General features: G+C 40.8%; 1 protein-coding gene across 25 annotated transcripts in view; it reads right to left on the bottom strand.

The window, feature by feature from the left end:
- The window catches only part of LOC103224084 (myomegalin), a 219,153-nt gene that overhangs the window by 177,790 nt on the left and 14,026 nt on the right, over nt 1-27,337 (bottom strand). For 4 of the 25 annotated variants that reach the window (XM_073008054.1, XM_073008055.1, XM_073008052.1 and 1 more), the window contains exon 1: nt 9,324-9,708. The exons of 18 other annotated variants lie outside the window; for them this stretch is intronic. In XM_073008054.1, the coding sequence (XP_072864155.1) occupies nt 9,324-9,343 (20 nt within the window). In that variant the 5' untranslated portion in view covers nt 9,344-9,708. Of the gene's footprint in view, nt 1-9,323; nt 9,710-27,337 lie in introns of those variants that run through there. 3 more of the 25 variants (XM_073008046.1, XM_073008050.1, XM_073008060.1) reach the window with 2 other exon arrangements.

Here is a 27,337-nt window from a genome sequence, read left to right on the forward strand (position 1 = left end):
TAAAATAAAGTTGACTAAGGGTTACCAAGCTGGGAGATTGTTAAGGCAGTGAGAGATTCTAAAGCAGCGTTGAGAACATGATTCAAAGAGCTGACCCTGACATCTAGGTTCAGTATGGAGGTGAATAAAGAGCAGATGGCTTGGAAGATACAGAGAGTTGAGGAACTGGAATACATGACGAGATAAACAATATTCAGAAAGAATGAGGAAGTGGGGGACTTGACCTGTGGTCAAAAAGTATAATTTCAGCATTAGAGATCCTAAGGGTGGAAAATCTGGAAGAAAGATGAGCTACAAAAGATGGCTGTGCTTATAGCATTCTGAAGTGAATTTGAGTTAAGGCACTGTCAGGTAAAGGTATAACCATGAAATATGTGCATGCCTAGTGACCCCTCTAGAATGTCAGTCTCTGGAAGGGAGGGTTTTTAGATCATTCACTATCATCCGTCCAGCATTAAAGAAGTCTAGATCATAAGAATTTGATGCGTCTTTCTGTCTTTCTTTCTTTTTTCTTTTTTTTTTTCCTTTGCTTTTCCCGTAAGTGAGGAAACAAGATGCATATTTCTTAAACAATGATAAATACAATCTGAATGTATAGTGGCATCAAGCTTTGATAAACTGCTGTATCCATTCTACAATAAGAAGACACCCACCAAACAGATATTCCCATCAGCCTTTTGGGGACTGTTCTCTGGAAAGCTCTTAATAGATGACCTTCTAAGTGCTAGAAACAATGTTAGATGCTGAAGACTTACAGACAAAAACATTCTATTCTGTCGATAAACTTGGAGTATGGAAAATATCAAGTTAACCAACCAGCTATGTGCTACAGCAGAGTAGGCAGAGCGTGTTCTGGCTACAGAAAACACCCAGACCTAGGTTCTAAAAATAATTCCAAAAGGAGGTACTTCTGAATCTAACCTCTGAAGGGTACACAAAGTTATCCCAGCAAAGGCAAGGCTAGATGTGTAGGTGGGAACAACTGGCCTATTAAGGCCCACTCATAATAATTTTAGCTCAGGGTGAATTAAGTCACAATGACTCTACAAGTGGCTCCCTGGGTCTGCTGGCAATAATGCTGCTCCTGTGGTGCCAATAACCCGAAAATCTCCAAGTAACACAAGAAAGTAATACAAAGAAAACCTCCAAGTAATACACAGAGAAACCTAAAATCAACTAAATTCCAAACTTTACATGTTGTCATTTGGTAGACACAAATGCGAACTTCTTCCTGCAAGAAAAACCTGTGTTGACTTAGGTTAAAAGCAGCATATAAAGGATGTTCCCCATAATCCCCTAACCAAACATGGCATCTATTTTCTCTTTTCTCTTTCCTTATAATAGACATTCTAATAGGTATACATAGTTTTGATGTAATTTACATCTACCTTTTACTTTCTTATGTTAAAATGTTCTGTTTATTATCATTTCAGGAAACATTTCAGGATAGTAATAGAGATTAACAGCAACAGTGAAGCATTTTACCCTAGAGAAGGGTAAAAGTTGGAAATGGAGCTATTGATTCACCTGGGTTTGTCACTTTATGTCAGTGTGCCTCAGTTTCCCCCTTTACAATACAGGGATTCAGGTCTTGAAAAAGAGATTTAAAATGAATGAAATATCCTTCTTATGAGACTATAACTTTAAGAAATTTGCAATGTACTTTCAAGACCTGGAAATGTTGACATAGTTATTCTACTTCTGAACATCTATCATTTAAAAAATAACACTGTGGAAGAAGATGCTTTATGCACCTAGATATTTATCAAGTATTATTTGTAATAGTTAAAAATTGGAAATCTACATGCTTTGGGATAGGGTAATGATTTAAAGATATTGTAAATCCACAGCATGTTATTCTACATTATGAATGATAATATACCACATTATGAAATGGAAAATAAATTCATTCTTAAATTATGTGAAATGATAGAAATTATTCAATTTTCTTTGTCAGTCAATGCTTTCTTTTCCTTTTTTTTTTGACAGAGTCTTGCTCTGTCACGCAGGCTGGAGTACACTGGCATGATCTCGGCTCACTGCAACCTCTGCCACCTGGGTTCAAGCGATTCTCACGCCTCAGCCTCCCAAGTAGCTGGGATTACAGGCACCCCCACCATGCCCACTAATTTTTGTATTTTTAGTAGAGATGGGGATTCAATATGTTGGCCAGGCTGGTCTCGAACTCCTGACCTCAAGTGATCCTCCCATCTTGGCCTCCCAAAGTGCTGAGATTACAGGCGAGAGCCACGGCACCAGGCCAGTCAATGCTTTCTATGTGTCAGAAGTTACTGTTTCTTTACACCGTTTCCACTATGACCACGATAAGAAGACACTAGTTCCAAGTTACCTCTTTCCTCACTGGCCTTGGAAAAAACAAGAAAGAAAGATGTTTCTGTGGAATGTAACAAGCAGAAAAGGACTGAAGATAATGAGACAGATTAAGGAAAGATGAATCACAGGCTGTGAAAGTGCTATGAAAATAAAACATTATTATTATACAATTTATTATAAATAGTCTACGACTAATTTAGCACTTTAGCCATAAGGGTTCAGAAAAAAGAAATTCAGATCATGCTTGTCTTGCTGGCCACAGAACTCAGAAAATGCTCTGAGACAGAGGAAAACAAGTCCTCAGTGCATTTGAGTGTTTTAAAATAGAATCACATAGAGCCACCTTGGGTCATTATGACATCTCTTGTATTTTGGACTTTCTTCTAACTTTAAATGCTATTTGAATTTTTGCCAGAGACAACTTGTGGAATGTTCTGAGCCCAGTTTGGAATTTTATTTATAAAATGGGGGTAGATTTCAATAAGAGTAGTGTCCTGGGGCATCCACTGAATGGATGGAAACTCCACCTAGCCTTGAAAATATGATCCCTTAGCCACAGTCAGGCAAGCCTCCCAGGATGGGGAGGGCACCATGAGGAGTCACTTATCCTTTCTGAGACAAAAACAACCCCTTCCCAGTCTTTAGGTATTTTAAACATAGTCCTAGTATGTAGCTGAAAGAAATGGGGGTTGGGGAAGTCAGGTCCAGACTGATCTAGTATGCAGAAAATAAGCATGTAGGAGTGAAACCATTGATTCTGGCAAATTACCCAAGCCAAAATCCAAGTATAGGCCCATTTAAAAGTATGCCAGAGTTTCCAAGGCAGAATTTCCTTCTTAAAATTCAGATAATTAGTTGCTAGCAGTGCTGAATATTAAACAGGAAATTCAACTTCCAAAGATGTTTCAATAAAAGAATTATGAAAACAAGCATTTTCCTAATATGAAGTGTTACATGCAAAGCACCAGCACCATAATAAGTAAAGATATTGGAATTAACCAAGCCTTCATACAACACATACTAGTTGTGTGAACGCCAGCAAATCACTTAACCACTTTAACCTCAGTGGCCATAAATCTCTGGTTGTAACTATGTCTTTGTAAACAGGACTCTCTACTAACTCACCATGAATTGAAAGAAAAATAAATGTCCCTGATTCCTCTAGGCTAAAGATTTATACAGAGAAAAACAAATTCAAATAAGCTATCAATGGAGATCTGTTAAGTACAATATAGCTGTGTAAATGGACACCTTGTCTTGCTTGAAGGCTGTACTTCAGAAAAGAAACAAAGTCAAAATTCTTAAATTTTGAAACCAGGTCATTACTCTTCTTGAATGTTACTTCCATTTTCCAAATTTTCACAGATACAGCAGGCAAATGCAATTAATGCTTGCATTTTATTAAATCAAATTGCAGGGTAATAGAAAACAAAGCAAAACAGACTAATTTGCTTTCCTTTTCTAACTAACCTTCAGTCTTACAGCTTGCCCTTAAACATTTCTAGTTCACTCTTTTCTTGAGTTATGTGTTCGGGGAAGTTGTATAAGGTTCGTATATGATTCACCTGACATTTACTCAGCTTTCCCATATGCTGGAAACCAGAACATTTCCACTGAAATGGGGAAGAGAATTAGTAATGATTTTTTCAGCATTGAAAGATGTGGTAGACTAAAATAATGGCCTTATAAGAATGTCCACATTCCTAATCCCCAGATCTGTGTATATGCCACTTTCCATAGCAAAAGAGGGCTTTGCAGATGTGATTAAAGATTTTGAGATGAGGAGATTATCCTGGATTATCTCGTTGGGTCCAATGTAATCATAAGAGTCCTAGTAAGAAGGACACTAGAGGGTCAGAATGAGCAAAGGAGATGTGATGATAGAAGCAGAGGCCAGTGACGGCATTGCTGGAAGGGGCTATGAACCCAGAATGTGGGCAGTCTCTAGAAGCCGTGAAGGGCAAGGAACAAATTCTCCTTTAGAGCCTCTAGAAGGAGCTCAGTCCTGCTGACACCTTGGTTTTAACCCAAGACCAAAGTTCAGGCTTCTGACCTCCAGAACTTTAAGGCAGTATATTTGTGTTGTTTTAAGCCACTAAGTTTGTGGTGATTTGGCCGGGCACAGTGACTCACACCTGTAATCCCAGCACTTTGGGAGGCCGAGGTGGGTGGATCACTTGAGGTCAGGAGTTTGAGACCAGCCAGGCCAACATGGTGAAACCCTGTCTCTACTAAAAATACAAAAATTAGCTGGGTGTGGTGCCATGTGCCTGTAACCCCAGTTACTTGGAAAACTGAGGCAGGAGAATCCCTTGAACCTGGGAGGTGGAGGTTGCAGTGAGCCAAGGTGGCACCACTGCACTCCAGCCTGGGCGACAGTGAGACTCCATCTAAAAAAAAAAAAAAAAAAAAAGTTTGTGGTGATTTGTTACACCAGCAATAGGAAATTAATACAAACAGTAATCCTGAAATACTGATAATCTTTAAAGCAGAAGGTGTAGTGAGTTGCTAGTCCAGACAGGTGGATGCTAAAAATTTAGAGCAGTAGAAGCTGCTTGCCTGGTTGACACTGGCCCTGCCAGGTGGGAAAACCTCCCCTCATCATCAAGTTCTTCATCAGCTCCATGAGCTTATTCTTTTGACAACCCTCGCCCTGTTCACGGAAATAAGTCTGAAAGCTGGTGACCAAATCAGCTTTTTGTAAGGCCAGTATATTCATAGAAAATTTGCTATTCTAGAGCCAACCATGCTCTGTCCAATTGATTTAACCAGTGAGTTTAGCAACAGTCAGGTAACAGCCCCAGCTGGTAGGGGGACCTTTCCATTGAGCTGCAGAGGGGCAGATGATGTGTAGCTAGGAGTAGAGCATATCTAACTTTGAGAACTAAAATACAAAGCACCTTGTCCTTTGTGGGTAAATTGAGCAAGTAGCTAGCTTCAGAAGCAAGTCATAAACTGAGTCACCTACAAAACTCTACTAAAATAAAAGCATAGATTTTGGAACTAAACAGTTCAAGGTTATATTTATTTCTCAGCTGTGTATGTCACTCTGGGCAAATTATTTAATCTTTCTAAAGCTCAATTTGCTTTTCTTAAAAATGAATGTAACATTTACCTCATAGGGTTGTAAGGATTAGGTGAATTAAATATTCAAAGGGATTAGCACACAATGAAAGCTTAATAAATGTTATCAATTATGGTTAATTTTTATTCTTTCAATCCCCTATCCACCATGTACCCAGAGCAGCCAGTGCATATCTCTGCCTTAGTGTTTATTAAAATTACAGATGATGAGAATGTAAAGCCTTCAAAGGCAGAGACCCAGTCTCATTCATTGCATTCATTGTTTTATTCTTAGCATCTAGCACAGAGTCTGGCCTGTTTGGGGCTCTCAAAATTTATTTATTTATTTATTTGTTTGTTTGTTTATTTTGAGACAGAATCTCACTGTTTCCCCCAGGCTGGAGTGCAGTGGTGCAATCTCAGCTCACTGCAACCTCAGCCTCCCGGGTTCAATGGATTCTCCTGCCTCAGGCTCCTAGGTAGCTGGGACTACAGGTGCAGGCCACCACACCCGGCTAATTTTTGTATTTTTAGTAGAGATGGGGTTTCAGCACGTTGGCCAGTCTGGTTCCGAACTTCTGACCTCAAGTGATCCACCTGCCTCGGCCTCTCAAAGTGTTGAGACTACAGGCATGAGCCATTGCACCCAGACCTCAAACTTTTGATAAGTGTTTATGAACTAATCTCATCTCTGAGTTAGGAAGGATCTGAGATATCAGCCATGATCTGTGATTACAGGATTTTTCCTACTGTGACCCATGAGGTGGAGAAATAAATTCAGTGAATCAGAGCCAACATTTTATTTTTAAAGAAAAAGAATAGAATAGCAAATACCAGAGAGCAAAACACATAGTAAAGTTAAGTATTGTTACAAGAAACTTTGTTTGTTACATATGTAAGTGTACTTGGTTGCAATGTAAATATATTACTTATTGTGAGTAGAGGTTAAAAAAAGTAATGTGAACATTCTGAATGTTCCACCTTGCCAGCATTTGCTATTTTCTATCTTTTTAATTTCAGTCATTCTGACATGTATACAGCAGCATGGTGTTGTGGTTCTAATTTGCATTTCCCTGATGACTAGTGATATGGAGCACCTTTTCACTATGTTCCCTCCTTTGGATACCCTCTTTAGAATCTCTTTTGTAATCTCTTTAAAACAACAATTGGCAGTATTTACTAAACCTGAACATGCATTTCCTATTACCCAGAAATCATACTTCTACTTATTTACTCAACAGAAATGTGTACATATGTTCACCAAAAGACCTGTACGGAAATGTTCATAGCAACACTGTTTGTAATAGCTCCAAACTGGAAATTGCCCAAATGCCTATTAAGAATAGAATGGACGAATAAATTTGATATATTTATACACAATAGAAGCCTATTTAAAAGCAAGAATAAATGGACTACAATACCATGTAACAGTATAGAACTCCAAAAGCAAAAGATTGAGTGAAAGAAGCCACATATGAAAGAGTAAAAATGGTGTATAATTTCATTTACATAAAGTTCAAAACTAGGCAAAATTATTCTATGGAGTTAAAAAAAAATTAGGATAATGGTTATCCTTGGAGTCACCAGGAGGGCTTCAGGGATGCCGGTAATGTTCCCTTTCTCTATCTGAATTCCCATCCCATGAGTATACTCAGTTTGTCAAATTAATTGGACTGTAAATATGTAATTTGTGATTTTCCAAATCATTTCTGAATTTGTCTGAAATTGTTACATGTAAATATAAAATTTTTAGAACTTAATAAATAATACTTTTTTCTACAAGTGTGAAAAACACTGGCAGAGAGCAAAAAGCCGATACACTCACTCGCATCACCATCAAGTGGTCATCTAGACTTTGCCTGAGTGATTCCAGGGTCAGCAATCTCTACTGCCGAGGCAGCTAACTTGTTAGAAAGTTTTTTCTTTCTTTCTTTCTTTCTTTCTTTCTTTTTTTTTTTTTTTTTTTTTTGGTGAGACAGAGTCTCACTCTGTTCCCCGGGCTGGAGTGCAGTGGCGCAATCTCGGCTCACTGCAAGCTCCGCCTCTCGGGTTCATGCTATTCTCTTGCTTCAGCCTCCTGAGTAGCTGGGACTACAGGCGCCCGCCACCACGCCCAGCTAATTTTTTGTATTTTTTAGTAGAGACGTGATTTCACCGTGTTAGCCAGGATGGTCTCGATCTCCTGACCTCGTGATCCACCCGCCTCAGCCTCCCAAAGTGCTGGGATTTACAGGCGTGAGCCACCACGCCGGGCCTTTTTTCTTTTTCTTTTTGTTTTCTTTGAGGCGGAGTTTTGCTCTTGTTGCCCAGGCTGGCGTGCAATACCATGATCTTGGCTCACCGCAACCTCCGCCTCCCAGATTCAAGGGATTCTCCTGCCTCGTCTCCTGAGTAGCTGGGAATACAGGCATGTGCCACCACGCCCGGCTAATTTTGTATTTCAGTAGAGATGGGGTTTCTCCATGTTGGTCAGGCTGGTCTCGAACTCCCGACCTCAGGTGATCCGTCCGCCTCGGCCTCCCAAAATGCTGGGATTACAGGCGTGAGCCACTGCACCGGGCCAGAAAGCTTTTTCTTTACTCTGAACCGTAACTTGCCTCCCCACAACTCGCTTGCATCGGTTGTTCTGTCCTCCTAAGAGATTCTAAAATGATTCAATCCCTCTACCACCAACAGCTCTTCAGAAATTTGAAGGAAGCTACCACATCCTCCCCACTCCCAGTCGTCATTTTTCCAGACTCAGGAGTCCAGGGTTCTTTGGCCATCCCTCAAGGCATGGCTTTGAGTTCCCTCCTGTCTCTTGATTGTACTTATTTTATCTAATGATGCCCAGAACTAAGCACAGTCCTCTAGGAGAGGCCCAAGAGCAGAAAGGAGCCAAAAGTAGAATCTCTTTTGATCTAGACAGAATCTAGACAGCCTACTTCTTCTGTCAACAAACCTTAAGCTTCAATTTGCCCCTTCTTTAATATTCACATTATACCATTCATTCCTGTTGAGCTTAACAATCAACTAAAAGCACCCAAGTCTTTTGCATAAGCCCCAAATTTACCTTCTGTGTTTGTACCATCTTCACTCTCTCAGGAGTCAGAGTGCTCATTTGGCCCTACCCCAATTCTCCAAAGCTAAATCCTGCAGATGGAAGCTTATGTGTTATAGAGACACCTCTGGAATAGTCTCTCTACCCTTCCGCCCACTAAAAACCAGAAACGAAGTCTTTGTTTCAATACATGGTCTCTTATCCTTACCCTTTCCTTGAATAGGGCTTCATTTTAAAGTGTATTTGGGGGAAGGACTGGAAGAAAACGCAGTTTCACAGGCCATCTCCAAAATCTGACCTAAAAGCCAACTGTTGCCTGGCCTCAGTAAAGCCTGAGCAGTGTAGGGTGGGTGCCCTGATCTCTTTCCTTCTCCATTCCTCCCCCAAGTGGGCTCCAACTTGGGAGGTTGTGGAGGTGAGTACTGCTGGGCTCTGCTCACTCAGTCCCTTTGCCTTTGTGTGAGTAGTGAGAGATGAGGCCGAGAAGGAAAACGTGGCAGGGTGAGAATAAACCTGATATTGTTCAAAGCATCTGACATCAAACATATCTCTCAAGAAGACGTACTGGAATCCCTCTGGCCACACGAACAAGCAAACGACAGAGAAACATTCCTACAGAAAGTTCCAGGCAGCCTCCCTGGGTATTTTTAACATCAGGACTCGGTGGAAGGGAGATTCATTAAGCAAGGGAAACCCCGGAAAACAGAATATGTGCAGAAGGACCAAAAGAGGTGGACTGGGAACCAGGCAGGGCGAGTAGGCAGAAAAGAGAAGCTGTCATGGGGCCCTGGTGGTGAGGGGCGACCTCTCCCTAAGGGCGCAGGGGGAGGGGAGGGAGGAGGACCACCAAGTCTGGAGTGCGGCGAGAAGGAAACAGCCCACCTACCTCGTCCAGGTCTGCTCCATTTTCCAGGCTCTTTCCTTAGTCTCAGGGCGCTCCTCACCCGGGAGGGGAAGCAGCCTGGGAAAATGAGAAGCCTTGCCCACGAATCTCCAGCGCAAAAAGCAGCAGCTTTTTCCTCCCCAGCTCCTTCTTTCTGCGTCGGCGACGAAGAGAGAGCTCTGCTCCCTGCTTTTTTAGAAAACGGATTTGACGTGGCCGAACCTGCGGCTAGCCGTGCGACCGGCACAAGGGAGGGACTGTTCTCAGTAGGAGGCTGGGCTCCGAGCGGCGAGGCGCCCGGGGCTGTTTCGTGAGCTGGAGCCAGCGGCTGCCCGGGCGGCGGTGCGCGCACTCTCCAGGCTGAGACACGACTGGCTGGCACGAGTTGCTCGGCACCAGCTGAGCTGTCAACCGCGAGCGGAGGCGGGGCTCCCGACAACCAGTGTGCTCAGGGCAGAATCGGCCCAGGTTGCACGCCCCCTGAACCACCCTCGCATCTCCCCGGCCCCTCTCTCGCTGGCTCAGATGAACGATGACGGCAGAGGGCAGAGAGCTTAGAGGACGCTCTACCAAGCCCCGTCCCTCGCCCATCCCAGCCAAGGGCTTAGAATAAAATCAACCAACTATAGGGAGAATTTGTAGAGGAGGTCTTCCCGTGTGTCTGCATCGCCCCACCCACAGGTAACCCGAGAGCCAGAGATGGAGTCTAGAAAGGGTTTAGGAGCAATCCCGGCTGAATGCAGATGTACACCCTAGGTGGTCATGGAACACGATGTTATCCTCCTAGGGATGTAACATGCCAGTTTCACCATTAATCTAGGGACAGGACCCTTCATCAGGAAGGGAAGCATCCCAGCAAAACCTTACAGCCTCATTAGCTGCCTGCATCTCAGACATCTCCTGTTTTAGGGTATTCTACCTCCTCGTTTTTTCAATTTCACCAGCAACTGGGCTCTACTAATAGCTTCAAGGAGGGAGAAGCTTCCTGACTCCCAGAACACTAGAAAAGCCTCAAGACAGTAGCCGTCAGGACCTAGACTCTCCCTTGTGACTGTTTTAAGATCATGGAAAAGGGCTCTTTGGAGACGGCATTGCCTCAGGCCCTGTACCATGTACTTATGTATCAAGGTTTAAACAAGGCAGACATACTATAATTAGAGTGCTTGCCACCCTGAAGCTCCTTTTTAGCTCTCAAATAAGACCGTTTTATTAAATGACATAATCACTGTTATTATTAGCATTATCACTGACCTTTTTTTTTTATTTGCAAAAGGCTTTATAGTGCCCACATGTGGCAATGTTGATTTCATTGTACTTGTTTCAAAGATGATAAATTTGATACCCACAAAGGCCCAAAGTCTCTGCTAAGGTTCTAATACAGGCTGTGTTCTCCACTGGATGGCCCCAGAGATATGTTCCCTGAATTTCTAAAGATACAACCCACAAGACTTCTCCAGGATGAATTTATTCTTTCAGGTCTCCTAGGCATTTAACTCAGGAATAACCTGGCATGCCTGGGTATTGGTGAGACTGTGGGGAGTCTGTGGTCTTGGGGCAACCTGTCATCTTGTCTGTTATCTCTTGAATTGGCTCCCCTACATGCTAGTACAAAGTAGGGGTGCGGAGGGGAGGATAATAAAACATTTGAAGGGTTAGCAGAACTGTCTAAAAGGCCACTAGTCTAGGCTCCTAGATTTATTGGTAGGACCACACTGCTCCCGAGCTCAGAATGTTACCAGGAAAAATTTCAAGGTCCAGTTTGATCTTAGACAAGGCTCACAGGCCACCTGTCTTGCAAAGAATATCCTGTTGCCTCTGATGGGAGGGAAAAAAGGCAGGGAGAGTCAGATTTCCATCCTTCATACCAAAGTTGGGGCTATATTTAGCTTTGTCTCAAATCAAATTATGGGCTACCGAGTTGTGGAGAGGAACTCTGTCTACAGGCAGCTCTGCATTGGATTCAAGAAATGGTGGCACTAACTAAGTGAGCTGTGGGGTCTCAGAAGTGATGCTAGAATATATGCTCATGTATTTTTAAAATAACTTTTTTCAAAAGTTTATAAACATTCATTGTAAAAACATTTGAAAAATACAGAAAGATATATAGATTACTCAGAATACTCAGGGATCTTCAATACTAAAAATGTGTAGCATTTTTTTCCACTCTTTAAAAAATACATCTTTTAATCCAAACACCAACTGTTTCTTACACACATGGGTATATCCTTGAGAAATTTCCCTGTTGTTTTAAAAATTATACTTATTGTCAAAAGAACAATTTTTTGCATTAGATTTCAGAAGAAAAATATTCACCCATGTAACCATTGCTACAGCACAAATGTTTAAATTTCTCCAAATTCTCTTTAGTTATTATCTATATATTAAATACATATTTACATAATTTTGATTACAGCTTAGGTATGTGTTTATATTCTCCTTCTTTCACTTAGTAAATATTTGTCCATGTTGTTAGGGAAAGTTCATTGTTATTATTCTAATGATTGTACAATATTTTATAATATTAGTAGAACCATAGGTTACTTAAAATATTCTATTATTGCATGGTTATGCTATTTCTGATATTAGACTGTTATAAATAATGCTTTAATGAAGAGCTTTCTGCCTTTATCATTCTACTTTTTTGAATTACGCTATGGTTTGAATGTATATATGCCTTCAAAATTCATATATTGGTACTTAATACAGAGTGTGATAGTATTACAAGGTGGGGCCTTTTAGGAAGTGGTAAGGCATGAGCGCTCCACTCTCATGAATGGGATTAGTGCTCTTATAAAAGAGGTTGAAGGGATTACTCTGGTCCCTGTTGTCCTCTGTCCCTCCAGCCATGTGAGGACACAGCGTCTGTGGCAACAAGAAGCCAACTTGGGAGCAGAGAGCAGGCTCTTCCAGACACTGAATCTGCCAGCACCTTGCTCTTGGCCCAGACTTCAGAACTGTGAGAAATAAATTTATATTATTTACAAATTATCCAGTCCAAGCTATTTTGTTATAGCAGCAGGAATGGACTAAAGATGATTTTCCTGGGATAAAAAGACTTTCTAATTTTATTATCTTAGCCTCAAAAGCACTAGAAATTCTCCTTTTAATTTTTTTCCTTATTTAACTGGTAAATAATTGGATAGTTACATTTTAGTTCTATATCTAGCTAGTGTATAAATAATGCAACACCATCTCATTTTGCTTTACATTTCTTAGAATACTAGCTAGTAAGATCTTATTTCATATCCTTTCTTGCAAACCATATCTGTGGTAGCTAGTCTCATGAAATCCTTGTGCTGAGTCACTGTATCAGTCATCTTTTTGCTGAAACAATGCTGCTTAACAAAGAACTCCCCAATCTCAGTATTATACAACATACATCCATTTCTTCCTCAAGGATCTATAGTTTAGGTATGGATTGGTTTAAGTCTGTCATTTTCATGGCAGAGTGCAGGAGTGCAAGAGAGTTGGCAGAGACTCATGATGTCTGTTAAAGTCTCTAATCAGAACTGGCACACTCTCGCTTCTGCCATTTTCCATTCACCAAAGTAAGTAATATGGCCAAGTCCAAAGTCATTGGTGCAGAAAAGTACAGTTTGCCTACAGAGTGCAGGAGGGGAGAGTAAATATTTGTGGAACAATAATGCAATCTACCAGTCATGATATGTAGTGCTTTTTGGCTTTTTGTTAAGCTTTTCTCCTTGCTGATACATGGTAACTTTATTCTTCCTCAACCTATTTTAACTTAGCTATGGCTTTTGAACAATGAAACGTAACTTGTTTCGTTGGTTGAAACGTGAGAGGAAGTCTCATGTGGTCACTTCTAGGAAGAACGCAGACATTTTTAAGAGCTAGTACATAATTGGCCCTTTTCAGTTTCCACTGTTTTATTGATCCTTGAAGATCAATACATGCTAAGATGAAGCTTTCATCAACCTAGATCTCGGAGTTACTGTGACAGTCAGAGCCTTCCTGCTAACCCTAATTGAACATGTAGAATGAGCAAGAAATTCATTTTTGTTGTATTAAGTTACTGAGATTCGGGGATTATTTATTACTGGAGCATAATGTGGCCTATCCCAACACATTGCTTTTTATTCCAGTTTTGCAACTGAGGATTGTTATGTGTGTGTCTGCTCACAGTTTTCTGACTTGGAACTCAAATAACCCGGGTAAATGATGTTGATAAATTAAACTATTCATTTTATTCTTTCCTGAGGGCACTGCTCTTAGTTTGGTCAACTGTGCTTCAGCGAATACCTGAATTGATGATAAGGGACAAAAAATCGGAAGGTGTCACGTCTTTACAGTCAGCTCCACATATTCCAGTGATACTTTTACCTTTCATTCAGTTTTTAAAATTTATTTTCCTTTTCTTCTCTCCAAATTGTTTCTGGGTAAAAAAGGACTATTGATATTGATATAGTTTACTGCATAATCTGTACATCAATAATAAAAATAACTATGTCTAATATATTTTTGCCAGATCCTCCTCTAAAAATTTTATGTGTACTAACTCCTTTCATCCTCGCAGCAGTCTTTTGAGGTAGGCTCTAGTTAATGTCTACTTTACAAATGACTAATGTGGAGCACAGGGAGGTAAATTATACTGCCTACATTCACAAAGCTGATAGATGGCAAAGTTGAGATTTAAAACCAATCAGTTTTGTTTCAGAATGGCCTGCCTAACCATTTTGTGTACTGCTACCCTGAGTTTGACACTTAACATTCGCTGGGCACTTGGATAGGAGGACAGTATGTCTGCAACATCGGTCACTTCAGTGATCCTTGTGATCACTTGGTTAGTCAGAACATGATGTCTTCTTGATCCATCACAGCTCCACGTGTGTCTCTCTAACCTTGGGTTTAAAAAACAAATGTCCTTTCCAGACAAAGAGGCATCATTCTGAGATCAAGGATACAGTGTCTGTAGTAGATTAAAGATGACCACAAATTACTTGCTACTTCTCCTACTGAGAGGTGGAATCTAATTCCCCTCCCTTTAATATGGGCTACCCTTAGAGACTTGCTTGACTAATAGAATACAGTAGGAGAGATGTCTGACTGCCCAGGCTAGGTAAGTAAGAAGCCTTGTAGTTTCCATGTGAGACTCTTGGAACATGTCTTCTAAGGCCTAAGCTGCTGGATAAGTCAAACTACCATGCTAGAGAAACCATGTGCAGAGGCCATGAGACCACATGACAAGGGGAAGGGCCTAGCTGAGCCCAACGACCAGCAGTTCCCATCAGGGTGCCAGGCATTATGTGTGAAGCAGTCTTCCATCAACTGGACACAACTGAGCAACCCTAACTGTGACCACTATGGAATAAATTTGCCCTGCTGAACCATGCTAGAATTATTGATTACCAAAATGATGAGATACAATACATGGGTTATTGTGCTAAGTTTTGGAGTAGTTTACTAAGTAACAATAGATAACTGGGACTAAATTTGGTATCTGAAAGTGGACTTCTGCTATAACAGAAACTGAAAACAAATGGCAATGACTTTGGTACCTGGTTGCCACAGAAGATAGAAAGGCCTCGAGAAATGTGTTAGTGAATACTGGAAGGACACCGAGGAGACTGCTGGAGAGACTGTGAAGGACAGTGAAGAAAATACTATGGGGGGGTGACTGAAAAAATGACCTGTGTTATGTAGTCGCAGAAAGTTTATCAAAACCATTATCTTTGATAATGTGGGAAAGTAGAAAAGGCACCCAGTGAATGGGAGGATCTGGCTAAGGAGATTTTCAGCAGAATTTCAAAAGTACAAAGAGGTTTCTTTTAGCCACATTATTATAAGGTATTGCTAAAAAAAAAAAAAAAAAAAAAAAAAAAAAAAAGGTGGGCTAAAAAAGGAGCCATTTGGTTTTTAAGCCGAATTTAGAGGAATTATAAAGAGCCAGGACTTGCTAGGTTCAGAAGACTTCGGGTGCATTCAGGGCGGTATGGCCATAGACTTTGCTGGGTTCAAACATCAAACTGCTTCTCATCCTCAATCTCTCTAGACAGGAAAAGCTTTCAAAATAAGAAATGGCTTCAGGGCAAAAATAAAATCCAAGATGTGACAGCTAGACCTCGATTAAGGTGGTGCCTCATACATCCTTTCAGTTAAACAAAAAGGCCTCTACAATCTTGGGCAATGTATCTCTCCACTGCACAAAAGAGTTTCTGAGAATTTTAAGGTTCTGTTATCCCATGTCAGACTCACAGGTAGTCCAAGCAAGGTGAAAAAGCTGGCTTCAGGATGAAATATGGGTGTGGCTTTTGCCTAGTAGGGTTGGTTATCAATTAGTATATAAGATGCCTTAACATTTTTAAGTGAATTATACCAGCATGGACTGACTGAAGAGGATGAAGAGAGTACAGAGTGAAAAGATGCCTTTGGACCCTTAACCTGTCTCAGAGAAGCAGGCTGAGAAAGTCACCCAGCCGAAAATAAGGATTACTTCTTAGGGAAAAAGAAGAATGACTTGAAGAATGGAACCAGGAGCCCAGAGGACTGATGGAGAGCCAGAGGGAATCATTCCCAGGAGCAGGACTGGGCCCTAATCAAGGAACTGGTAATATGTACTCAGCTAGATTTCAAAATTGCTGTGGACTACTGACCGCTGTATGCCTCTGTTCTCTGACTCTTTGAATGGGAGTGTCCATCACGGTTATCCTATCTCTGTCCCATTGTTTCTTGGGTGTGCAAGCCCCAATGACTTCAGAGCAAGGGGACTATACTCAAGGAGCTGAGTACCAAAAGCCTCATCATCACCTGAATTTGAGTTAGATGATGAGAAAGTGGACTTCTAGGCTGATGCAGTAAATGTCAGGAGACTTTCGAGGGCTTTGAGGGAGTGTGAGTTTATTTCGCTTGTGGTAATAATGTCTGTGGCCAGAGGAAAAGGAATGTGGTAGATTCAAGATGGCTACAAATTTTTTGCTACTTCTCTTAATCAGAGGTAGAATCTAATTCTCCTTCCTTGGATCTAAGCTGGTCTTCACGACTTGCTTGACCAATAGAATGCAGTTCTAGGCCATAAACTTCTGAACCTGGGCAATAAGAAACCTTGCAGTTTCCACTAGGCCTCTTGATATACTGAGCTGCCATGAAAGAAATCCAACTACCTTACTGGAGCTATAGAGAGGACAAGCCTTGAGGCCACTTGTGGAACATCATCCAGCCGTCCTTAAAGGCATCAGGCATAGAGTATAAGTGAAGTTACCTGGGACCTCCAGAGTAGCCCTGCCTTCCACTGAATACCACCAAGTGATCCAGTCAATACCACATGGGGAAAACAAATTGCTCAGCTGAGACCTGTCCAAACTACTGACCCACAAAATCATAAAATACAATAAAATGGTTGTTTTAAGCTACTGAATTTTGGGGTAGATTTTTTGTGCAGGAATAGACAACTGAGACAATGCTTTAAAATGGACACAGTATTTCTGATGCATTATCTCATTCATTGATTCATTCAATAAATAATTACTGTGAACCATTATGTGTCAGGCACTACTCTTTATTCTAGAGACACAGTAGATTAAAAAAAGGCCAGCAAAGACCCTGTTTTCATGGAGCTTATAATCTATTGGTTTAGATAGATAATAAGGAAAGAAATAACTACAATATGCCAGATGGTGATAAGGGCAATAAAGATAAGTGAAGCATGTCAAGGGATCATCCCAGCAAGGCAGCCTTCTTTTTATAGAAGAGAAAACAGAGTCTTAGAAAGATTAAATAATAGGCAGTAAGAGAAGCAGGTTCCCAGGTACAATAAAACTGGAGTTTCACTTGATGAATAACTGTTCAATAGAATTTATAAATTCAAATTGTTGTTTAGCACAACAGAGGAACCTAATGGGCAGAAGTGTGGCTTGGATGTTTGTTCCTGGCTACCAAGGCTGTCCGAGTAAACTGTTGTATATACAAGAATGAAAGGATTTGCCCTTCACTAGCTGCAGTGGAGTGGGGCAGGAAGGTTTGGAGGAGGATGTGTGGCTCTGAAGACTATACGTTGTAGGCAAAGTGCCAGCTGTGACTCGGAACAACCCAAATCAGGACCAGGAGCAGTTTCGAAGAGAAAACAGTTCTTGGAAAAAGCAGAAATATTTGTGGGGTACAGGGGAATTTGTAAGGGACTTCGTTTCTCAAGTGAACAGGTAGGAGTTCAGAGGCAGCTAATGCTCATGGGACTTAATTTTATTTCCACAGTTGGTAAAATTCAAGGACAATGTGGTTACCTTCATTCATTTGATTAAACAAACACAGAGCATATGCTAGGTATTGCTAAAATCTAGTGTAGAAATCCAGTGTTAAAATCTAGGGTAGAAAGCCAGGCAAGCATTCATGAAACCATAATACAAACTAGATCGGGTAAAGTGCTACAATAAAGGTACACACCAAGCAGAACGCGAAGGAGGGAGTGAGTAACTAAATTCCACCAGAGAAGTTTTTTCTAAAGAGGGTAGCATCTGAGTAGAGTACTGAAGTATGCTAGCAATATAAAATTTTATCATACATTGGGATTACAAAATACAGTGCTTTTATTTAAAATTTAAAACAAATTAGCTTGTTTTCATCATTCCGCAGTGTATGCGTATATCAAAACATTGTACCCCATAAATATATGCAATTACCATTTGTCAATTAAAAAATTAACTTAAAAACAGTATTGATGAAAATAATTTTATTCTTCACTGGTAGAAGGAAAAATATTCCCGGTCTCCTGTGAGTGCCTAGGGTCCCATTCATCTGAAAGAGCAATGCAGCGCAGCTGAGGTTGCTGGCAGGCGTTACAGCAGAGCAGTTAAGATCACTGGCTCTACAGTCAGGGACATGGGTTCCAATCCTCCTCCTCTGTCAATTTCCAACCATGCAATTTTGGACATTACTTAAACTCTGTGCTTTAGCTTCCTCATTTGTAAAACAAAGTTAATGATAATAACTACCTAATAGGGCCACTGTAAGAACAAAATGAGCTAATATATGAAAAGTGTTTAATTCATTGTCTAGCGCATTTTAAGCATTCTATAAATCATAGTGATTTTTCATTAATGTTTGCATACCAGGCAGAACTCCAATACTGTATAGAAGTCATGAATTTTAATTTCAGTTCTGCTCCAAAGTGCTCTCTAGGGCTAGGCCAGTGACCCAGATTTTCCAGTTCTCATCTTTCTGATTCATCATGTGAGACCAAAGCATTGGCAAGGAAGCTGAATAAGTAGATTTCCTCACTTGCTGGCTGGAGGTCTAGGGAGCAGAAAAGGTGGACATTTCCCCCATCTTGTATCTGTCTTAAGGAATGTGTGTGTGTGTGTGTATGCAGGAATAGACAACTGGGACAGTGCCTTAAAATATACACAGTATTTCTGATGCATTATATCATTCATTCATTCAATAAATAATTACCGTGAACCGTGTGTGTGTGTGTATGTGTGTGTGTGTGTGTGTGTGTGTTTATTCAGATCCATCCCTTTCAGTGGTTAGCCTTGTCTGTCAGCTAAAACAAAAACCTCAAACCTCAAGGAAAGAAATTACAACTAGGCCTTCAGACAGCTGGTGGTAATTTACTCACACAATCCCCTTTATCCTTTCAACACCCACTATTTATGTGTATCTGACGTTGGGAGAGGGGAAATCATGCAAGAAATATGGTATGTAAATTTCTGGAAAGGGGGTTGGAATAGTGAGGGAAGACTTGTGTGAATTACATGAATAATTCTTCTTGATTTGAACATAGATGTCAGATCTTGAAAATTGAAGGGACTGATGTTAGGGTCAATAAATACATTTCTGGAACCAGAAACAATACTGGAATAAATTCATAAATAACTTCCAAGGCATTCATGACAATCACACCATCACTAAAATCTGAGTCATTTTCCAGGACGGGACAAGTAGTTCCAGTACAAGTCAAAGGAGCATGTGTCAATCAATCCAGACTGCTTTAAACATTCATAGCGATAACAATAACTAAATGGAATGCATGATCCTAGTTCAGATCTTGGACTGGATTCTGAATTAGAAAAAAAAATATTGCTGCCACGTTCAGTGGCCCACGCCTGTAATTTTAACACTTCAGGAGGCTGAGGCAGGAGGATCACTTAAGGTCAGGAGTTTGCAACCAGCCTGTGCAACGTAGTGAGATCTTGTCTCTACAAAAAAAAATTTAAAAATTATCTAGGCATGGTGGTGCATACCAGTAGTCCCAGCTACTCTGGGGTCTGAGGTGGGAGAATCACTTGAGCCCAAGAGTTGAGCCTACAGTGAACTGTAATCACACCACTGCACTCCAGCCTGGGTGACAGAGAGCAAGACCCTGTCTCTTAAAAAAAGGAAAAAATACCTCTAAGGACAAGACAGCCATATATAGCCATGTTCCTTGCCTTTGTTTCTTATATCAAGCCATCTACTAGCTGGTCCCTGAAGCCATATTTAACAGCTTCCGCTCATATACACATATGAGTGAAAAGTAACATTGATTTTTTTTTAACTTTCCAGCTTGAAAAATTTAAATTTTTCAACTTATAGAAACATTGTAAAACTAGCGCAATAAAGTCCTATAAATCTTTCACTTGCTTTATAGATTGTTAACATTTTGCCATATTTGTTTTCTCTCTTTACACACACACACACACCCACAAGCACACAGATACAATCATTAATATTATTTTGATGAACCATTTGAAAGTAAGATGTAGATTCTTCACCCCTAAATATTTAATGTGTATCTCCTAAGAATATTTAAAATCGTTAAATAACTGTATTATGTAAAAAACTATAACACCCTTTTCAGGTCAGCTTTTATCACTATTAAGGAGAACACTTTACATCGTAATCTGAAGTCTCAGCAGTGAATTACTTAACTAAAATCAGGAGCTATCCTCTGCTAGATATTTGGCTCACATCTGTACAATCAAAAGTGCTGATCAAAATAATCACTCCCAGGACAAAGGCAAAATATACAACAAAGACAAATTCCCTCTTCTATGCACCAGCCAATTTCTTGGCAGTTTAGAACAGCTGTTTTGTCCTTTCTTCCAGCTGGCAAAGGTTCAAAAATATCAAGATACAGCCTCAGAAAGCTTCACACGAGGAAGAAATTTTAATGAGAAAAATCTCACATTCTGTATTCACTTTTGATTTCATTTTCATTTTAGCATGTAAAGTGTCAAAATACTGAGCTGTTGAGTACAGTATCAAACATCTGGCAATTCTGGACAAAAGATGAGCAAAACTCAACAGTCCTTTATCTTTGCAAAATTCAAGTGGCTTTAGGAGTTAATACCATAGGGGTAGGGTGCCGTGGCTCATGCCTGTAATCCCAGCACTATCAGAGGCGAGGCAGGCAGATCGCTTGAGCTCAGTAGTTTGAGACCAGCCTGGGCAACATGTGAAACCCGTCTCTACAAAATATACAAAAAAAATTAGCCAGGCGTGGTGGTGCACATCTGTAGTCCCAGCTACTCAGGAGGCTGAGGTGGGAAAATGGCTTGAGCCTGGGAGGCAGAGGTTGCAGTGAGTGGAGATCATGCCACTGCACTCCAGCCTGAGTGAAAGAGCCAGACCCTGTCTCAAAAACCAAAACAAAACATTATATCAGCTGGTAAAATAACAAACACATCCAACATTAGCCACCACGATTCCTTTCAACCAGAATAATCTTTTACTCAGATAAAAGTATCCCGGTTTTAGGCTATGCGTGTGATATAATAATAACAGACAGAGAGATACAGAAATACCCAAGCTGGCCTAAGCTCAGAGCTTGTGGTATACAGAAGAGAATTACTGCATCCTTTATTTGCTGGCTCCGGTACATTCTTAGGAGATAGAGGGAGGGAAAAAAAAAAGAAAACTAGAGGGGTCTGGTGTTGATGGACCAGATCAACTTGTTCAAACTTTGATTCAACTGTTAAGATATTCAGGGCTGGAACTAGGATGAGAGGAGCAAGGTACTCACCTGAGGTGTGAAATGTAAAGAGTGTGCCAAAAACTCAGTAATCAAGATAAATAATATTTTAATGCGATATTTTAGAAAAAAAATTAAGGCAAAAAAATCCACAATGAACAAAATATCAACACTTTAAATAAAGACAGGATCCAACCATGCATTTTCACGATTCAGGGAGTGTCTTACTTGCTCCGTCCTAGTCCAGGCCCAACTCGTTCATCCCCAGATGATGTGCCAAAAGCCAAATCTTTAGAGGCGTCTCCTCTGGTGCTGTCTAGTGCTATGCTCTGCTGACCTTGTTGGCAACAGCTCTCTGTTATGAATGGTCGGACATCAGGTGGCACCTTGAAGACATCACAAGGTAAAAGCAGCTCTCTGAGCTATGGCCAGCTCTTCCAACCTCCTTCTAAACAGTCTTATGTCTCAAGGAGAAGTTTCTATAATGTATAGGGCATCAGGGAGAGGGTAAAATGAGGTAGAAAGGGGAGATAATGGGAGAGGGAAAAAAGAACAGGTGACCTCACGAGTTGGCACTAATGTAACTAGAGTGCAATATTTCAAGAGTCTATCTTTTTAAGAAAACCTTGAGCCCCAACTCTCATTTGGAGGCACCTGCTCACTCACCTCCAAAACCAAATCCACCTCACCTCTATTCTTCTTTTTCACACTGTCTACAGGTAGTTCTGGAAATCAAAGTGGCCAGGCTGCTTCCTGCATGCAGCCTGTAGTGAATTCAAGTAGTGTAGGATACTTCAAATTGGAGCCTCTCCACTGTGAATAGCTGCTCATCCCCAAGTACCAAACCTAATTTTGTGACAATGAAAACCATCTGCAGGTGCCCCCTGCTGGTAGTACTATCCTAAAGACTTGCCCTCACTGATGTATTTTGTTTGGTCAATGGTTCAGAAAGTCAGTCACAGTCATCAACACTATTCCCTATGCCCTTATACCTAAGCAGGTTCACTTATGTATGCTACCTGCCAGGCAACTGCAGGTGTGTGGCATTTGCATTTTCCTTCTATGGATTCCTAGTTCCTCATGGTGGGAACCTGGGGCTCGACTTCTTGCCTCTCAAACTACTAATATGTCTGCCTCACAGGGCCAGGCACTTCTCTAGTCTTGAGTCACTCATGTCATCTTTTTAACCTACCCTTCGGTAGGACACTGGAGCCATAGATGTGAACCTCAGCCTTTAAGGCATGCAAGAAGACAGCTGAAGTCCCCAGGGCCAGTCACTGCCAGCAATGTCTTCCAGGGGTGTTTGAAGGGATGACTGAGCAAGTAGAGTCTGAGTTTGTTATTATTCTGAGGATATAGACAAAAATGTTTAACAAGGCTTACATAGCTTGGCATAGTCTTCAGCCTCAGCTCTGGTTATACTCCCCCTCACCTTCTGTGCTTAGTTTGTACTAGTCTTGTTCCAGAAAAGAAAGAGAGAGAGAACTAATTCTGCTGCTCTTCTGGTGTCCAGGAGCTCAGGTAATGGATACAGACTGTAATAGGCAATCTCTAAGTTAGTCCCCAATGATCCCTGGTCATCAAACCCTTGTGTAATTTCCTCGCCTTGAGTCTAGTACTCATTTCTAATGAATACAGTAGGGCAGCAGTGATGGAATGTCACTTCTGAGATTAGATTATTTTTTAAAAAGCAAGAACAACAGTGGCTTCCATCTTGAGGATGCATGCTCTCTTTCTTTTACATCAGTTGTGCTGGGGGAAGTAAGCTACCGTGTTATAAGCAGACTTACGGTTTGGACAGGAACTAAAGCCTGCCAAATACCATGTGTGTGAGTCTGAAAATGGACCTTTCAGTCCCTGTCGAGTCTTGAGATGACAGCAGCCCCAGCTGAGTGCTTGACTGCAACCTCATGAGAGAACTTGAGACAATTCTACCCAGCTAAGCTGCTCCCAGATTTCTGACCCTCCAAAACTGTGAGTACTAAATACTTGTAGTTTTCAGGCACTGAGGTGGTTTGCTATGCAGCAATAGTAATAGTAACTAACACACAGACTTCTGAACCTTTCCTCAATCCAAGGTCATTGTGTGGAGTTAGAGATCCAGCTCTCCCATTCACAAAGAAGCTATTATTCTCTCTACAGTAAAGAAAGACAAAGAAGTCAGAACAGTTTTTTAAGGCTGCACATCAGGAAACTAGATGTATGGTGAAAATTTGGGAGCAATAAGTAGGACCTTTCCCAGTCTATAGAAGATAGCACCAAAGCATGCTTACTCGAGAATGTGCTTTTAATTACTACCAAGCACACTTTTTTTCTTTTTGAAGATATGTGCAAACAATGAAAACCCTTCTTGCTGAAATTACAATACAGCTGTACATTTTGGTTGAAATGTTTATTTGGAGATTTCAAAGTCAAGGTTCATATAGCCAAAAGATCATAGATTAGACTATCATGGAGACAAAAAGGATCTAAAATTTGATATTGTTTGTACACTAGGGTCACTGCTCATGTTAACATTTCCTTCATTGCATCCACTTTCTCTGAGCTGGTGTTGTAGGGTTAGATGTGAGTGTGAATGAGCACGCATACAGTGGACAAAATCCCCCCATTCTGTAAATGCATGTGCCCATTATTCCGGGCAGTGAGCCCAGCTTGCTTTAAGTCTTTGTTATTTGAATAGTGTCCCACATTCTCCTTTGAAATGTGCAGTTCACCTATTTTTATTAACCTTAATATGGAGCTCTCTGATGCTTTTTTGATAGATTCTTGGTCGTGCCCGGGTACACTTCCTTTCGTTTTAAACAGGTCATATATTTATCTGTGCTGGCCTTCAGGTGGTATGCCATATAAATTAGAAAGCAAATTCTCACAAGGTCAAATTTTAATCAGGTAGCTTATTATTTTTAAACAGATGACATTTTCATATTTGGTATGCTAACTTGGAGACCAGACTATGTTTGTCCAAGTTCCACCAAAGGCTTTTGTTTTATTTGTTTTGGTTTGGTTTACTTTTTAACAAAAAGCAAACCTACAAAAAAAATTTAAAAACATACAGAATGCACAAAAGCAATTACTCTAATACACATGAAACAGAAAATCAACACCTGCCAATTAAACACAACTTTTACCATTTCATAACTGTGTGATCTTGTCAAATTACTTAACCTCTCTATAAAACTGGGGATCATGATAGCACTTTTCTCACAGAATTATAGCGAGAATTAAATATTATTCTTATGAAATGTTTAAGATAGGGTCTAGCATTTATCATTCACTCAATAAATGTATTAATCATGTAATTATATATGTAATTATGGTGATAATGATAATGTTGCTGCCATGAGATGTCAGGTTTCATAATATAAAATCGTTATAGAATTCTGTTTGGAACTCCTGTGAGACCTAGTATTAATCACCTGTACTTATGAGGCTGCTCTAGCAAATAAATCTAAGAGAATAGGCAACTTCATCAAGAGGTTAAAGGGTCCTAGGGCAGTGGTCCCCAACCTTTTTGGTACCAGGAACCAGTTTCAAGGAAGACAACTTTTCCATGGACGGGGTGGGGGATGGATTTGGAATGATCATCAGGTATTAGATCCTCATAGGGAGGAGGCAACCTAGATCCCTCAGATGCCCAGTTCACAATAGGGTTCGCGTTTCTCTGAGAATTTAATGCAGCTGCTGGTCTGCTGATTGACAGGAGGTGGAGCTCAGGGGTAATGCTCACTGGCCTGCCACTCACCTCCTGCTGTGCAGCCCGGGTCCTAACAGGCCATGGACCAGTAGCAGTCCATGGTCTGGGGGCTGGGGACCCCTGTTCTAGGGGAATACCATCACCATGTCTGCTACCCTTCCCACCGTGGGCACTACCACCATTTGGTCACCATATGCAACCCTGTGTGAAGATATTTTTAATACTATCCAGGGTCCTTTCCATTTGAGTGACCTCTATCTCCTTGTCCCACCATCTAACTCCCACCTTCATAATGAGTGGGGAGAAAACCTCCACTAGGGTGAAACAAAAAACCTCAAACAGAGGCTTCAAACAAAACTTAATATAAAGACTCCAACCATGAAGTTGTCTCTCTTTATTCCCCAGTTATCTTCTTGGTAGGTTTTGTTTTCAGGATCTGCAGGGTACCAAGTTATCTGCTAGAAGGCCCAGGCCTTCTCTTCTTAACAACCCTGCTGCTACCACCATGATGTAAATCACTATGATCTTATATTGGTGTTACTTACTACAATAGCCAGCAAAGCAGCTATTAGCCTCCTAAGGTCTGCTCTCCAATAGCAAAGTGACTTTTTAATAATTTTTGGATCATATGATGTTCCAGGTTTTAACCTTCATTGGCTTCCCAATGTCCTTAGTATAACAGCCACTTCTTACCACGGCCTATAAGGTCTCAGGTGACCTGGCTCAGGTTCACCTCTGCCCCCTCCTCTTATTTATTATGATCCAGCTGCACTGGTCATTTTGTTCCTCAAACACACTAAGCTTATTTCTACCTTAGGGGTTTTGCAGTTCTTTCACCTCCTGCTTCAATTCCTCTCTAACGAAGTTTATTTTTTAATAAACTTTATTAATATCAGAAATCACTTTATTTGTGTATTTATTTATTTATTTATTTATTTGTTTTCTGTCTATGTCCTCACCAGGCCTACTACAACTTCATTAAACTTAAGCTTGTGAGAGTAGAGCCTTTATCCAATAATCTTGTTTCTCATTCTATTCTAGCACCTAGTATTGTGCCTGATATTTCATATATACCTTTTGGAAAGATCTGTGAACAGACTCCAGCTATACTATTTTTTAAAATAGGATTTAATGGAAGAGGAGACCCACAGAATCAAAGGAACAGTTGAAGACTCAAAAGAACAGGCTCAGAAGGGGCAGGAATAGGGGAAGCAATAAGGATCTAGGTAGCAAGAAGGGGCCGATTGGTTCTGGCCACTTTTTTCTACTCTTATGTTGCTCCACTGATGATGCAATGCTCATAAAATCAGATCATCCTCGTGTGGGTCTCAAGATCATCACTGAGCTCAGGATACCTTAACCAAACGTCCCACCAAGACTATAAACTACGGCAAAAAAGGCAATTCTCGCCACCCAAAAAAAAAAGTAGGGTTATTGTCCAAAGAAGGGAGGAATGGATACACCCATAGCCAAAAACCCAAAACAAAACAAAAGTCTGCAATAATCTCTCACTTGATATTTTGTCATCTAGAAAACAACTACTTTCTTTCTTTCTTTCCTTTTTTTTTGAGACAGAGTTTCCAGGCTGGAGTGCGGTGGCGCAACCTTGGCTTACTGCAACCTCTGCCTCCCGGGTTCAAGTGATTCTCCTGCGTCAGCCTCCTGGGTAGCTGGGATTACAGGCGCCCACCACCATGCCTGGCTAATTTTTTGTATTTTTAGTAGAGACGGGGTTTCACCATGTTGGCCAGGCTGGTCTCAAACCTCTGACCTCAGGTGATCTGCCCGCCTCAGCCTTCCAAAGTACTGGGATTACAGACATGAGCAACCATGCATGGCCAACATCTACTTTCTTGCAGTATTCACTGATGTTTGTTTAAGAGATATAAATAGATTTCAATATTAAGTCAAATAAAAGAAGAAAGATACCTCTGTTCAAAATTATACAGCATACTAAAAAGATGCTTTTAAATGTCTTCTCTGTCCTATGATTCAGAAGAAACTAGAGGTCAGGGGACAGTTCTATGAGACATGTCCTTTTGGATATCCCAAACTAAATTAATTATCTTATTTCCCTGACATCTGCTTCTCGTACCACATTATCTATCTCAGTTAATGAAATTACTATTCACTCTCTGACTGGCCTAGGAATTTGTTTAGAGAGAGTTTATTTGTCTAGAGTAATAAACTGGAGAGTAATATTTGTTTCCACCATCTCCCTCATTTCTCACACTCAATTGATCAAAAAATCCTATCGATTCTAACTCAAATTCTCCAACCTATCTCTTCCTTACCATTCCCAATACCAATGCCTGTGTTCAGGTCCTTATTACCTTTGGCCGTGAACCCCCTGCAACAGTTTCTCAGTGATCCCGTCTCCTCACCCAATCCACGTAAGCCCATCTCCCACATGGTGGCCAC

Source organism: Chlorocebus sabaeus, chromosome 20, assembly GCF_047675955.1.
Source record: "Chlorocebus sabaeus isolate Y175 chromosome 20, mChlSab1.0.hap1, whole genome shotgun sequence".
Lineage (NCBI taxonomy): Eukaryota > Metazoa > Chordata > Mammalia > Primates > Cercopithecidae > Chlorocebus > Chlorocebus sabaeus.